This window comes from Volvox carteri (assembly GCF_000143455.1).
Source record: "Volvox carteri f. nagariensis unplaced genomic scaffold VOLCAscaffold_10, whole genome shotgun sequence".
Lineage (NCBI taxonomy): Eukaryota > Viridiplantae > Chlorophyta > Chlorophyceae > Chlamydomonadales > Volvocaceae > Volvox > Volvox carteri.
In genome coordinates, this window is record NW_003307553.1 from 1989314 (window position 1) to 2002783 (window position 13470).

Below are 13470 nucleotides of genomic sequence, written 5' to 3' on the forward strand. Positions count from 1 at the left end.
CGCGTCGCCGAGTTCCTTGATGAGCGACCCCATCTTGGACGGGATCTGCCGTACATCCGACATGTTGAAGTACAGTCGCGTACCCATAAGCGCTCCCAGCCAGCCCGTGGGTTTATAGTCTGCTTCCATCAACACCGGGACAATCTTCTTCCGCTGCCTAGAAGGGCGAGGGAAGGGGGAAGGGGGAAGGGGGAGGGGGGTAAGACGGAAGGGGGAGGGGTGGAGGCGAGGGGCACGTGGAAAATGCCAAAAGTGATAAATGGGTCACCGCTCGGGAGGTACGCGTGCAGCAGCGCGTATGCATGTGTGAATTCCATCCCCAACCAACCAACCAACCAACCAACCAACCAACCAACCAACCAACCAACCAAGACAGCACTCACTGGAAAGCGTACTCTGCCTCTGTACGGCAGGCCTGGCTCTCCTTGTAGCGCTTGCTGACGCACACCAGCACCGCCGCTGAGTCCTCCACAGCCTTCGCCATCGCCTCCAGGGTGCTACCTGAGAACACCACAGAAGTAAGGGGGGGAGAGGGGGGAAAGACAAACCACACACGAGTGAAGCTGCTGCCAGGGGGAGAGGGGGGTGGGGGTGGAGAAGCCGTTGCGGACAGCAGCCGCAGAAGGAGAGGAGGACGGTGGGGGGAGAAGGATGTGGGGGAGGACGGTGAAGCGAGGGAGGAAGAATAAGTGACATGACACTTTTCGCCCCAAAAACAAGTTCAGCAAAGCGCACTTAAAACAGCCAAAATTGACAAAATTGGAAATTGCTGAATACGAGGCAATGAGCAATAACATTCCAGGCAATGAAAAACAGGAAAAAAAAGCAATAAATGTATAATCTTTGAATGGAACTCTCCTTTTGCTACATCTCCGTCTAGTCTTTCTTTGGCTTCAAGTTCCCTCCTCCCTCCCCCTGAGCCGGATCTGGATTCCAACCGCACTCACCGCTCATCTTGTCTATATCCATCCAGGTCATATACCCCGCCTTCTGCAGCTCGCTCTTGATCAGCATGACGGACTGCTGGCAGCCCCACTCGTACGACAACATCACGTGCTGTGTGTGCGCCTCCGTCTCGCCTCCGTCACCCGCCACCAGCCGCCCTCCGCCCTCCTGCAGGCTCTTCACGTCCTGCTCCAGCCCCAGCGTCCATAGCGCCCCCTTGGCCACCTGCAGATCCATCCAGTTTGGATCCCATCCTTCTTAGCGATGATTTGACGAAACACCCAAATCCAAATGCCCAAGCGTTCAGGCATTATAAATAACCATACTCAACACACGAGCAAACGTATCGTCTGAAGGAAATGTATTTCTTTTCAAATCCGGCGGCCGCAGCGTTCCACCTTTTCGCCTTCACATCTACCCCCACAGCGACCTCTTCTTCTGAAACAAAGGAAGGAAAACCTGGAAGACCTCAGATACACAGCAAACAAAACGAAGGGGGAGGACAAAATAGCTGGGAAAAAATCTATCTAGTATATATTTAAAAACATATTTAAATATTATAATATAATATAATTATTTATTATATAAATTAACATATTAAATAAATATATATTAAGAAATTTTATAATAAGAGTAATACCTTACCTCCCGCGTCTTGGGCGACTCCGAGGATGCTAGAATGTTCCTGATGGAGTCCACGAGCCCGGGTGTCTCGATGATGACCGCCTTGCTCCGCTCGTTGAAGGCCAGGTTCCACAGAGCCGACAGCGCGAAGCGGTGCGCGGTCTCCTGGTTGTGGTGGCGACCCATCACCACCTCGGCCAGGATCTCCACACCGCCCTGGGGACCGCAAGCAGGGGGACATGCCGCCGCCGCCACCGCCACCAGGCGCAGACAACCAACCAGCAGCAGTGGAGCCCGGGGAGCGGACGCGGAGGGGAAATCACTGACAACACTGATACCACATGCGCGGAACAGGTACACGCCGGCACAGCAACAGTCCACTGCTCATTTATCCTCACAACAACAACAACAACAACAACAGCAACAACAGCAACAACAGCAACGCCAGAGGGCAGTAAAGGCCTAAAAGGCCCCCCCGAAAAAAACAGAACAACAACAGTAACAAGAGCACCAGCCGCACCAGCACCAGCCACAACATAAGCCCGGTGCTCTCAACCGTTTCAAGTCCAACCGTTTTAACCGTTTTAACCAACTTTTGACCAACCCCCACCCACCTTGGCCGTTATCATTTCCTTGTTCTTATCGTTGACGCTCAGAGACGCCAGTCCCTGGCACAACTTCCACACCGTCCAGAAGACTCCGTGTTTCATGGCACCCTGACACGCCGAGTCCAGCACCTCCAGCATCTCCCCCACAAGGTCCTCGTCGAGCTGTAGCCGCGGGTTGCCCTCCTCGTGGCCCACAAGGCAGGCCACTGCTACAGCCGCATTAATGCGAGATGCCGAGTCCTGCACAGAGAGCAGCAAAGTTGCAAAGAGAGCCCAGAACACACGGGAAGACGTGTGCGTGTGTGTATGTGTGTATGTGTGGCTGTGTGGCTGGGGATGGTAAGGAGGTGGCTGTGGGTTTTTTCCCTAACAGGTCTATTTCATGTGTCTGGGCGGGGGGAGAGGGGAGGGTTAGGTAGAGAGGTTGGGTTTAATGTTGTTTTGTATCTATGGTCGGAAACTCAAAAGATTGAAGTGGTGGTGGTGGTGGGGTATGTGTCCTCCTTCAACGCCTCCGTCTTATCACCCACCCACTTACCCCCCCCCCTTTTCTCCGTCATGTAGACTCTCCTCTCACCCGTTTGGCCCCTCTAGGAGCATCTTCCCACCTTTTTCTCTCTCCCTCCCCACCCACCCCCCGCTGCTTAGGACTCACTCCCTGGGCAGTTTCAAACCTTCGACACGGCCAGTTCATTCCTTACCTCCTTTTGCATGGGGTTAACCCCCCCCCCGGGTTGCTGAATGGAAGCAAATAGATTGCACCTCTAGCACACCCCGTGTCTCATCACCCGCCACAAATAAGCCCCCGCCCCCCATACTTCGCCACCACTTGAATACACATTTCTCGCCCCCCCCCACACACACATATACACACACACTACGGAAGATCTTCTTCTCTCCAACTCATACCCCCTAGCGTGGCTGCTCCTAAGCCCTGTGGTGGTGGTGGCGGTGGTGGTGATATGGATGTCGATATCCCCCGAGGCTCCCAAACCCAACATGCAAATCAGCAGCACCATAATCACCACCCACCACCACCACCATCGCCACGCACACGCATACACACACAAGCGCTCCCCCGCTCCCTCCCTCCCCTGGAGCTCCTTTCCCGCTCCCCAACTCAATAAGACCACACCTCCGTCACCTCTCTCCCCCCAGTTACAGGCTCCTCGCAGTCAGCCGCCCCCGGGGGAGGTGGGGACCTCACTCACACGGCTAACAACCAACCCGCTGCCCCTACCTACCTAACTACCTGCCTACCTAACCAACTACCTGTATACCTACCTCACTGCCTACCTACCTTTCCCCCGTCCTACACTGCAATCTGCGTCTACCTAACCTCCCTCCTTTTCCGCCACCGGCCCCCTCAGATAACACAACACACCCGCACACACCAGCGGCTGCTTCCCCCCCGGCTGCCCCCCAGTACTTCCTCCAACAGAAAACCCACTTCTCTCCGTCGGCTGTTTATTTTGCATTTGCATTCCCCCCCTTGTCCCACTTCTGCCTCCCTCCCTCCCTCCCTCCCTCCCTCCCTCCCCCCCCCAGGCACCACATCTCCTGCATATTGTCCCTGTAATCCCTCCCTCGCCTACATACATACATACATAGACCTACCGCGCTGCTCCTCATGATATTGACGAGCGGGTCCACCGCCCCAGCTTGGATGAGCACCGCATGGTTGCGCTGGTTGTGAGCCAGGTTTCGCAGTACGGCAGCAGCCCGGGTCTGCAGGGTGGCCACTCGGGCGCCTGTCTCCACCGCCACGTCAGCCACCTGCCCGCCACCAGGCGCGGGGAAGCGAGGGGGGGGAGGAAATCACATAACACGAAAAAAAGGTCAACTCCCCACAGGGAGGGGGGTAGGGAGAGAGGGAGGGGGGAGGAAGGGAAGTCCAAAACACACACACGCACATAAATACATAGAGACGGGAGTATTGTCGCATTGGGTGGCCAGTCACGGGCTATGGCGCACCCCGTACCTGTGTACGGCACAGCATGACGAGCTTGGGAACCAGGCCCGAGCGCATCATGGGCGCATGGGAGGAGTCCGCGAAGGCCGCGAACGCGGTGAGCAGGAAACACATGGCGCATTGGAGATCGACACTGGGGGTTGGAGTGGGGGAGTGAGGGAAAGCAGGGCGAGATGGGCGAGGACGGGGGGTAAATGCAAAGCATAGGAAACAGTTTGCAGGGGTGTTAAAGAGAGGCAGGCGGAAGAGGTGACATACAAGGCGCCGGATAGGCTTGGGGAAGAGACGGATAGAGTGCGGGAACTGACTTTCGACGCGTCGTCGGAAGGCCAACCTCTCAAAGCTCACCTGCTGTCGCTCAACGTGTTGGAGATAAGGTCAACTGCGTAGTGGCATTTCGCAGAGAGCGGCAACGGTTATGTCAAGCTGACGCAGGATGGAGACGGACACGCAGTGAATTTCGGGAGCCCGCCCTTGCAATAAAATGCTAAAGCAGCAAGCTATATCGTTGACATCTATACAGCAAGGGTCCGAAATCCTGGAGAGACGGCTTCAACGGACGGAATTACGAACCAAATACGAACCGCGACCGCAAAGATAGAAGAGACGAGCTTTTCCATATGTAAGCGCGTCCTTATGCTGTTCGGGGTTCCAACGCTGCCAGCTCGAGATGTTCCAAAACGTGCATGTCAAGCAGTGCCCACGGACACACACTCACCGACACCTTTCTCCACCAGCTGCTGGCAAACATGCGTGTTGCGATATGATAAAATTTGCAAAGCCTCAAATGCTACAGGGTAGCCCCGCCGAGCCAGTGCCGTGAGCGGTGCCAGCGCCCCAGAGTTAACCACATTCGTCTGTAAGTTCTTAACTCCCGGCATCTTGGTGTTCACCGCCGTCGCGACCGTCTCACGAATAGCCTCCGTTGCCGCAAGCGCCCCAGGTAGGAGTTCAAGCTGCTCCTCACCACCAGGCGTCAAAAAGCGTGAAAGGGTAAGTAGATGCTGCTCCACGTTTACGGCATTCGTGGTCAAAGCATCCACAACAACACGTGCTCGAGTGCTACGGAAAATTCCATTGCTGCCAGTTGTAGCCGGCGCATTCGGGCCTGTGCCGGGTGCACTGAGAGCTTGCGGTGTCAAAGCCACAGCACGACCACGACGTCTGGGTAAATAAATTACGGGGGCGTTTGGAACAGGCGCCCAGGCAGTTGCCTGACGTCCCTGCTGGGCTAATTGCCCAAGCATCTTCCCTAACGCACAACCAGGAAACGCTGTCAATATCCTGTTTAGCGGCACCCTGATGTAACAATAAGTATTAATATTTAGCTTAAGCGGTTATCGTGAAGGTGGCCGAAACGCGTTGGAACAAAACAGCAGTACAGTACGTATCAGAATTGTAACCTAAGGTAGACTTGCATACCCTCATCAGCTGAGGTCCACAGGTAGATGGATGGTTCTAGTTCTGCCAGAAACTCAGCATACCCTCTATCGCTTAGCTTTGCATCGGGTATGGCTCGTCAGACATGTTCCATACTTCTTTATGGATACGGCCGAAGGTGCTTGATTTTGCATACGTCTCTTGGGCTGCCAAACCTGAGAACCTGATTAGTACGTGAAAATCTCAACCAACTTGGTTACGGCGTTAAGACTTCAAAGCCAGGGTATGCCAGTTTCGTGGGTTATAACGTTCCTGTGGCACACGCATCTCGCTATTTTGGCCAAAACTGAACAGTGCAGTGGCAGTTTGGGCCACAGAAAGAAGTTACAGTTTGACCTTCAGGCTCCCAAGGCTTCCGCAAGCCTGCCTCGCATAAATCCATAAGCCTGCTTGTTTGAAGTGGCTTTTCGCCTAGCTTTCTCCATGCAAAGCAACGACTGGTTTGCGAACGAATATCCTTATCCATGCAGCTTTGCGGCTGCAATAATGATGCAAATGCCCTGAAGGTTTCAACCCCTAGCAACCAGCGCCTCTTCACTACGTAGGTGCATGGGGAGGAGGTTTTCGCGGCGCCTTCTTCGTTTTCGCGGGATGTTGGCTTGCTTGTGGTAGGAACGGGCCAAGTTCGTGCGCCTGGGAAAGAAGGGACCACCACGTATGAGGCCATCAAAAAGGGTATATCTTGAGCACATGGACGCGCAGATCCGTGGCGATGCACGAACACTTCCGCCAGCAGGTTTCTTTTCAGTAAAACGTTTATAACTTCTACGAAGCGAACCTACACATGTACAGCAAGTAGTGCTGTCATGCACTCGGCCTGATTCAAATTCCATTGCGCATCTCCCGGAACCCCCGGATCCCCCGTTACATGCGCTGCTTCGATCATCAGCATCGTCACCATCAGCATCAGCATCAGCATCAGCATCGGCCATCATCAGCATCAGCATCAGCATCATCGTCATCAGCATCATCGGCCATCATCATCATCATCATCACTGTGGACGGTCAAGAAACCATCTGGCAAGAAGCTGTCACGTGGCTGTTTTTCCACCCGCCTGAGCAGTGCCTGCCCGTGCGGCGGCTGCAGCTATTCGCCTGCTGCTGCTGCTGCGGCGGCGGCGGCGGCGGCGGCGGCGCGGAAGGCCCGATGCTGTGCCGCTACCTCCGCCACCAGCAATCTCTCAATGTTTGGTTCCTCAGCCGGGCGCCGTATCTCCGTCACATACACGCCATCGGCGGCGGCGGCGCCGCCGCCGCCCCGGTCCCCCTTCCCATCCTCAGCCACGGTATGCCCGTGTACGGCACTGCCGCTGCCGCTGCCGCTGCTGCCTCCGCCACAACCGGTGCCGTCAGCGCCTCCATGCCGCGCAGCAGCGCCCTGCACCGCTGGCTCCACTAGCGTGACTATATCCTTGCGGTTGTGCAGCAGGTTGGCCACCACCAGATGCACACCGTAGCGCTGTAACGCAGTGTTGGCCTTCGGTGGGTGGAACAGCAGTGGGCAGTTGGGGGAGGTTGCGGCGTGTCGTTGCAGTGGGCTGCGGTGCTCAAGCGCCATCGATGCTAGTGCAGTACGACAGTACGACACATCACAATACGACACCAGCGCGATGAAGGCGGGATAAAAAAACCCGAAACGTACCCACAAGGCCTTTCCTTCCTTCCTTCCTTCTCCTCTCTCCTCTTGCCGCGCACGCGCACTCTCGCCCTCCTTTTCCTAGCTAACGCATGCACCACCCTGGATAGAAAGAATCCCAAGCTTCTTCTTCTTCTTCTTCTTCAGCAGCTCACCTTGTCCACGAGAATTCGCTGGTCGGTTTCCAGCTTGAAGCTGACCACGAAGGCACCCGGAGCCCACTCACTTACCAACGCACCCAGCATCTTGGGCACCTGCATCCACACCGTACGGAAACACATGGGAAAACCACCACCTGGCACGACACGGCACACGACGGAACGAGACGTCTAACTACCATATCCGAACATATGAAGGGCTAGAAGTGTGTAGAAACGAACGAACGGCAGTATACCATTTTTAAAAGAGAGAAAGAGAGCGCTGCACGTTTGCAAAAACAAATGCTCAAGCCAAAATGAGTCGCGTTTGTCGACTCGCTTAAGGGATCTGGACTGCCGCGCCGTACTGCACGGCTACCTTTTGGAGATGCAACACCAGGGGACCATCGGAACTCTGAATTTTGTGTTCCACCTGCAGCAGCAGCAGCCGCAGCAGCCGCAGTACATAAGAAGCCGTACAATCAAACAAGGGAAGTAGCAGACGCAGTAGACGCAGGCCGGAAGCATCAGGATACGCAGCTTTTTCAGCCCGGGTAGTGGCAGGGGTAGTAGCAGCAGCTGCAGCAAGTTTTACACCGAAGGAAACGTGCCAGACGCGAGGCAGCGGCAGTAGCGGCAGTAGCATCCTCCAGGGGCACAGCACAGGTTACCAAGGGCAACCCGGCGGCCTGGATTGGGTCGCGAGTTGTTACACACCCCGGAGGAGGAGGAGGAGGAGGAGGAGGAGGAGCGAGAGGGGCTACTCCGGGGGAGCGAGGGGAGGAAGACGAACCACTGGCGAATGAAGCAGATACCAAAGGAGGGAAGGGAGGCCCCACAAGCCACTGAGCGTGGCTCACGTCGTTTAGCATATTACATCATGCGCCCTGGCGCCCTGTGCGGGGATGTCGCACCAGCTCGACCCACCAGCTTGCTCCAGGGAACGAAAAAGTCGCTGACTGCGGCTGCCAAATACAGCATCGCCCGGGCGCCTAGTGGCCGCAGCAGGTCCGCGATAATCCGCAGGTACTGCACAGCGGAAAGGCAGGCATACAGAGACATACATACAGAGGCAGGTCGGAGAAGAAATAAGGGGTAGGACTCAGGTACTGTTTGAATGGCAAGCAAGCACAGCGCTGGTCAACCAGCCGGCGATAAAACAGTCCATTTGTAGACCCGTTTGGCGGGTCCACCGTAGGACGTCCCCGTAGCACTCGCACCGTTAAGTATTGAAAGATCGTTTCATACTTGATCGTCAGTAGCGTCCCAGCTTCGGTACTGGTCTCCTGCGCCCGAAGGACCTGTGCTACTGCCGCCGCGTGCTCGGGACGAATCCGCACCAAACCGGCGTCCGTGCTACTGCTGCCTGCAAGTGCTGCTACTGGAGCTGTAGATAGCGTCTGGCAGTTGTTGCTCTGAGGCGCACCTAGGCAGCTGGGCATTACTGACTGAGGGGTTGGGCTGGCTGCTAGCGAAGGCGGGTCTGGTGCTGCTGGCTGGTGGGCCAGGCAAGCGATGCGGCTGACTAGCTCGGGGGGGTCGGCGGATGGCAGCAAGTGCGAGAAGGGCTGCTGGGAGCCCGTTCGCGTGAGGAAGATGACAGCATAGCCAGCCTGTAGCAGGTCGGGGGCGGGGTTGGGTGTTGTGGGTCAGACATTGAGGCAGGGGATGACGGTGGGGATTCGACGGTGGAGACTATTTTGCGTCTTTACGGCACACAGACGAGTGCTAGTCAGTGTATTATTTATGTTGTTTGTAAGGATAATCGGATGGTTAGGGGGCTGCTGAGGGGTCGCCTCCATGCGGCCATGGAAGGCTGGTAAGACTGTGCCTCACCTCGAGGAATTGCTCCGTGGAGAGGGCCCCCCGTGTACCAGCGCTGAAGTTGTCTATGAACCGGACACAGCGGCGCTCCAATGGCACAGTCGTGCCTCCCGATGTGACTACAACAATGGGCCTGTTTGTGCTTACGCAATCTCCTGCTCCGCACGGAAGACTCCCATCGGAGTGCCTTTGGAGGAAAGCTGCAACTTCATCTGCAACAACTTCGCCTGAGACTGGGCTTTCCTCAAAGAAGGATATAATGGCCGCGTCGTCCGATTCCCTATACATCGCAATGTCGGAATGGGCGCCTTCCATGACTTATGCAATAAAATAAAAATGATTTGCTTTATATAGAGTAACGCGGATCGCTCTGCGATGTGTAATGACCCTAAAAATCCTAACCACGCAGGGATTTCTGCAAGAAATACGGCTGGAATCTATAGTTTGGCATGCTCCTCAGATGTGTAAGATTTTCAGGTCACCCAAATGGCATCCTTCTGGCACTTGAAGTCCATGACATTGGTTACAAACGGTTGATACGGCAGTCAAAGACTCTTTCCACTGGCACTCTGCGAAGGAAAAAATTGTTTTCATAATATATATTGGTAAGAACTTTGTTTATAATCTCTGCAATACTGCATACGTTGTATGATTTAGGCCTAAATATTGATGGAAGCTTGTAATATGCACGCATTACACTAAAATAGAAGAATGATGCAGCATATGAACCACATTAAATGAAACCTCCCATAAGGAGCTGGCTCGTTGTTAAAGTCAGTCGGAATGGCCTCGCCCGCCACCCTAGTGCGCCAGTCGCTGCGGGACGTCGCTGGGAATACAGACCAGGGGGACTTATTATCTGCAGCCGCAGCCTTTTTCAAATGGCGCCAGGCGGCTCTGAAGGTCCGTTGACAGTCAGCGACAGGTGCTCGTCAGCCCGAATACCGGACTGGCAAGAACGCCTCGTAACTGCTCGCAGGCCAACTTCCGACGTGAACTGGAGGGAATACTTGAAGAAGTCGCCCAGGAAGAGGAGGCTACCGGCAGATTGCAGCAACAGCTAAAGCGGACGGAAGAAAGGTGCCGATGGACGCGCGGGATGGGGGAAGGAGCCTGACACCGGAATCGCGGACCCTAGCACCAAAACAACGATTACACCAAAATCTCACGCTATCTCACATCTCCACCCTCTAATTTCCTCCCGGATGACAAGCGCCTCCTTCCAAGAAGCTGAACCTGAGAAACCCCCCGCCCCGGCATTGAGACGCCTGGACCTAGATTAAGACCACTTCACACCTCCTGGGCTCTCCTGTACGGGGGGACCCGCGCGACGCCGCCGCAGGCTTGACGAGACCGCCCAGGCGCTGTCTAAAGCCACCAGCGACTTCCGTCAGGCGCAGATCTACATCGACCAGCTGCGCCTACAAAACGATGAGCTCTTCCGCGCGCTGGAGGCCGCCGAGGGATCCTCCAGGTAGGAAAGGCCCTCTCCTCCTCTCACATGCGATATCGCGGCAAAAGCAGCCGTGGGCAAGGTTTTGGGGAAAGCCGCCGGACGTCAAAAGAGGCGGTGCTGGTTGGAGTGGTGCCCCCTGGCTATGGTGGTGATAGTTGTGGTGATGGTGGTGGTGGTAATGGTGGTAGTTGTGGTGATGGTGGTGGTGGCGGTGGCGGTGAGAGATCCACTCCTGACCCACATGGGAGAACCGCACAACTGGACTTCCAACGCGGTGGGACACGCATTCTATTAGGCCCCGCCTCCGCCGCCACATCCCGACCGATATCCAACTGTTATTTAAACTAACCATTGCGGCGCCGCCGCCACCGCCGCAGGGCCCATTCCGAGCAAGCCCGAGCTGCCGGCCTCATGCACCAGGAAGAGGTCAAACGCCGCCAGGTGGGACGGCACTCCAGGGAGGGGGGAGAGAGGGGGGCCCATACATACTCCTCAGTCCTGTTTTCACAGACATGACGTGGCAGGACGTTGACCGTTGGCATTTGACCGTTGGTCTTGACTCCCCACCTCCCATCATATATCTATAGCCCATGCTGCGGTGCGGTTCTTACTCTGGCTGAGGAGCTTCGGGGGGTGGAACAGGGAGCAGGGGTTCATGCTTACCGGCGACTTTTGGCCGCGGCTGTCGGGTTGGTTGCATGGTTGGCTGATGATTGCTGTGCTGGTGGTGGTGGTGGTGCTGTGTTGCAGGACGACGCCCGGGTGTCTAAGTTAGAGACCGACTCGCTGCGTGAGCAGTACCAGGCGGCTGTGGCGCAGCAGACGTCCCTCCTGGAGGCGCTGGCGCAGCGGGACAGAGAGGTGGGTTGTTCAGGGGCAAAGGAGCGGCAGAGGTCCAGTTGAGCACCACCTAAGTTATGGGTGGTAGGTAAAAAAAGGCGCATCAACTGTCGATGCGGGCACCGGCGGTGATGGTGGTGGTGGTGGTGGTGGTGGTAAAGAGGTGAGGCGGCTGGCGTGGGAAGTGAAGGCGGCTGAGTAGGGAGGTGGGGCCAGCTGGTTACCGGTAGATGCAGAAGGCGTGTCCCAGCTTCGACGTACTTTGGGGAGGAGGGGCTGCGCTGCGGAGGGCTCCAAGGAGTTGTAGAGTCTGGCGGGAAATGAGGTCTCCGACCAACGGAGGTCGCGGCCTTGCCGCTGCCGGGAGGCATTCCATGTGGTTCACAAGGGCACCTTACGTGGAATGTGACCCGCCAGCCTCTCCTAACATGTCGTCGAACACATGGAACACTGAGATACGGACGGATAGTGCTTCCCACCGCATGAAAGATGGAGTATATAATGTCGTCTGTTTGTGCAATTAACAAGTAAAAGTCGTGGTTCTGTTGAGTGTCGCAATCGCTATATTATATATTTACAGCGATTTGCGCCACACACAATTGTGCCGGGTCGTAAAGCGGAATGGAATGGGAGGGTGTGTGAAGAGCGATGTGGTCCGAGGACCCCCAGGGCCCCCAAAAGCCCCAACTCTCCCCTCGCGGAACGGCTGCGGCTTCCTGACCCTGGTGCTCCGCAGCGCCTTTCTCACCCCTTGACGCCCTTCCGTGCTTCAGGTTGCTGAGGCCAGCCAGGAGCGACTTCACCATAAAAGGAACGCTGACCGGCTGCAGGTGTGTGCACGTCTGTCCGTCTGTGTGTATGTATGTGCGTGTGCATGTATGTATGTATTGAAGAGGTCCCAAGGGGCCGGCAAAAGGGATGGATTGGGCGCTGAAGGCTGGAAGGGGGATGGAGGAATGGAACAACAAACTTGTTTCGTTTCGCATCCGCTTTACAATGCGGTGCGGTGTGTCTGCTGTGTGTTTTACTCCTCCCCTTTTGGTTTTCGGGGGGGGGTTCCCGCCGATGTGGGAGAGCAGGAGGAGGTGGAACGGCTGGAGGCTATCGCTCGTGCGACCGGGGAGCGTGCCGCGGCGGCGGAGGCTCAAGCGGCAGCCCGCTCCGAAACCATCTCCAAGTTGTACGGCGAGCTCAATGGTCTGCGAGAGCGGTACCACTTGGAGCTCTCAGAGCTGAAGGTGGGCTGGCTGGCTGGCTGTCCCCCCCGGGGGGGCCCGGGGCATGGCGGGGGGTAGTGGGGGTACGACGGAGTACGGACGATTAGACAGATGTTCCCGGGAGAAGACAAAGTCTGCATCAGGGATAAGCAGGACCGCAAAATTGGACGTTAAGCTCGAGTGGGAGGGGCAAAGAACAGTGAGCATGGACCGGGGTACTACGTCCAACGCGGGGGCGGTGGGTGGGGAGGCAACACCGCCGATTGGGGATCAGTAAAATAGACGGGGGGATGGAAAGTGGGGTTGGAGTGGGGGCGGGGCGGGGCGGGGCGGGGTGTGTTTTTATGATGTGGGGAGGGGGGGTGGGGAAAAGGGAACTGGAGAGAAAGTGAATGCCTTGGCTTCTATGGGGAGGAGAAGGGTAGGTAGGTAGGAAGGTAGGGACCTGAAGGGGACGGGGTCCAGGAGGGGTGTGGTGGTGTGGTTGGGAGAGGATAACCGGTCGTGTGGTAAAGTCTTCGACCACACCTCGGCAACGTCATCACCGCCGTCCCTCCCTCGGACTAGGATAGCCGGGTCGGTCGGGTCGGTCGCGCGTTTTCCTGGGGGGTTGGGAGGAGCACTTGCATATCACCAGCATTTTGTTACCAGCTAATCAGCCAGTTCTTGGCCAAATCTCGTCAATGTTGCCGCCAGGCCGGCGGCAAACTTTATTCCAGCTTCACGTCAGCAGTTTTTTACTACTTTTCCGCCGCCTGTACACCTACCTTA

General features: G+C 56.3%; 2 protein-coding genes across 2 annotated transcripts in view; one reads left to right on the top strand and one right to left on the bottom strand.

Annotated features, from left to right (window-relative positions):
- Nucleotides 1-9640, bottom strand: part of VOLCADRAFT_103968 (uncharacterized protein) — a gene marked incomplete at its 3' end in the record, with an annotated part of 10556 nt that extends 916 nt beyond the window's left edge. The window contains exons 1-15 of the mRNA XM_002948596.1: nucleotides 9199-9640; nucleotides 8583-8975; nucleotides 8290-8391; nucleotides 7742-7795; nucleotides 7381-7479; nucleotides 6752-7066; nucleotides 4868-5069; nucleotides 4498-4531; nucleotides 4159-4282; nucleotides 3795-3953; nucleotides 2184-2417; nucleotides 1591-1785; nucleotides 948-1170; nucleotides 384-501; nucleotides 29-157 (exon numbers count right to left, since the gene is read on the bottom strand). Of these exons, the coding sequence (XP_002948642.1) occupies nucleotides 29-157; nucleotides 384-501; nucleotides 948-1170; nucleotides 1591-1785; nucleotides 2184-2417; nucleotides 3795-3953; nucleotides 4159-4282; nucleotides 4498-4531; nucleotides 4868-5069; nucleotides 6752-7066; nucleotides 7381-7479; nucleotides 7742-7795; nucleotides 8290-8391; nucleotides 8583-8975; nucleotides 9199-9501 (2684 nt within the window). The 5' untranslated portion in view covers nucleotides 9502-9640. The remainder of the gene's footprint in view (nucleotides 1-28; nucleotides 158-383; nucleotides 502-947; nucleotides 1171-1590; nucleotides 1786-2183; nucleotides 2418-3794; nucleotides 3954-4158; nucleotides 4283-4497; nucleotides 4532-4867; nucleotides 5070-6751; nucleotides 7067-7380; nucleotides 7480-7741; nucleotides 7796-8289; nucleotides 8392-8582; nucleotides 8976-9198) is intronic.
- A 329-nt stretch (nucleotides 9641-9969) lies between these two features.
- The window catches only part of VOLCADRAFT_116912 (uncharacterized protein), a gene marked incomplete at both ends in the record, with an annotated part of 23774 nt that continues 20273 nt past the window's right edge, over nucleotides 9970-13470 (top strand). Inside the window, 7 exons of the mRNA XM_002948469.1 lie at nucleotides 9970-10089; nucleotides 10166-10266; nucleotides 10529-10660; nucleotides 11020-11083; nucleotides 11393-11503; nucleotides 12256-12312; nucleotides 12559-12720. Of these exons, the coding sequence (XP_002948515.1) occupies nucleotides 9970-10089; nucleotides 10166-10266; nucleotides 10529-10660; nucleotides 11020-11083; nucleotides 11393-11503; nucleotides 12256-12312; nucleotides 12559-12720 (747 nt within the window). The remainder of the gene's footprint in view (nucleotides 10090-10165; nucleotides 10267-10528; nucleotides 10661-11019; nucleotides 11084-11392; nucleotides 11504-12255; nucleotides 12313-12558; nucleotides 12721-13470) is intronic.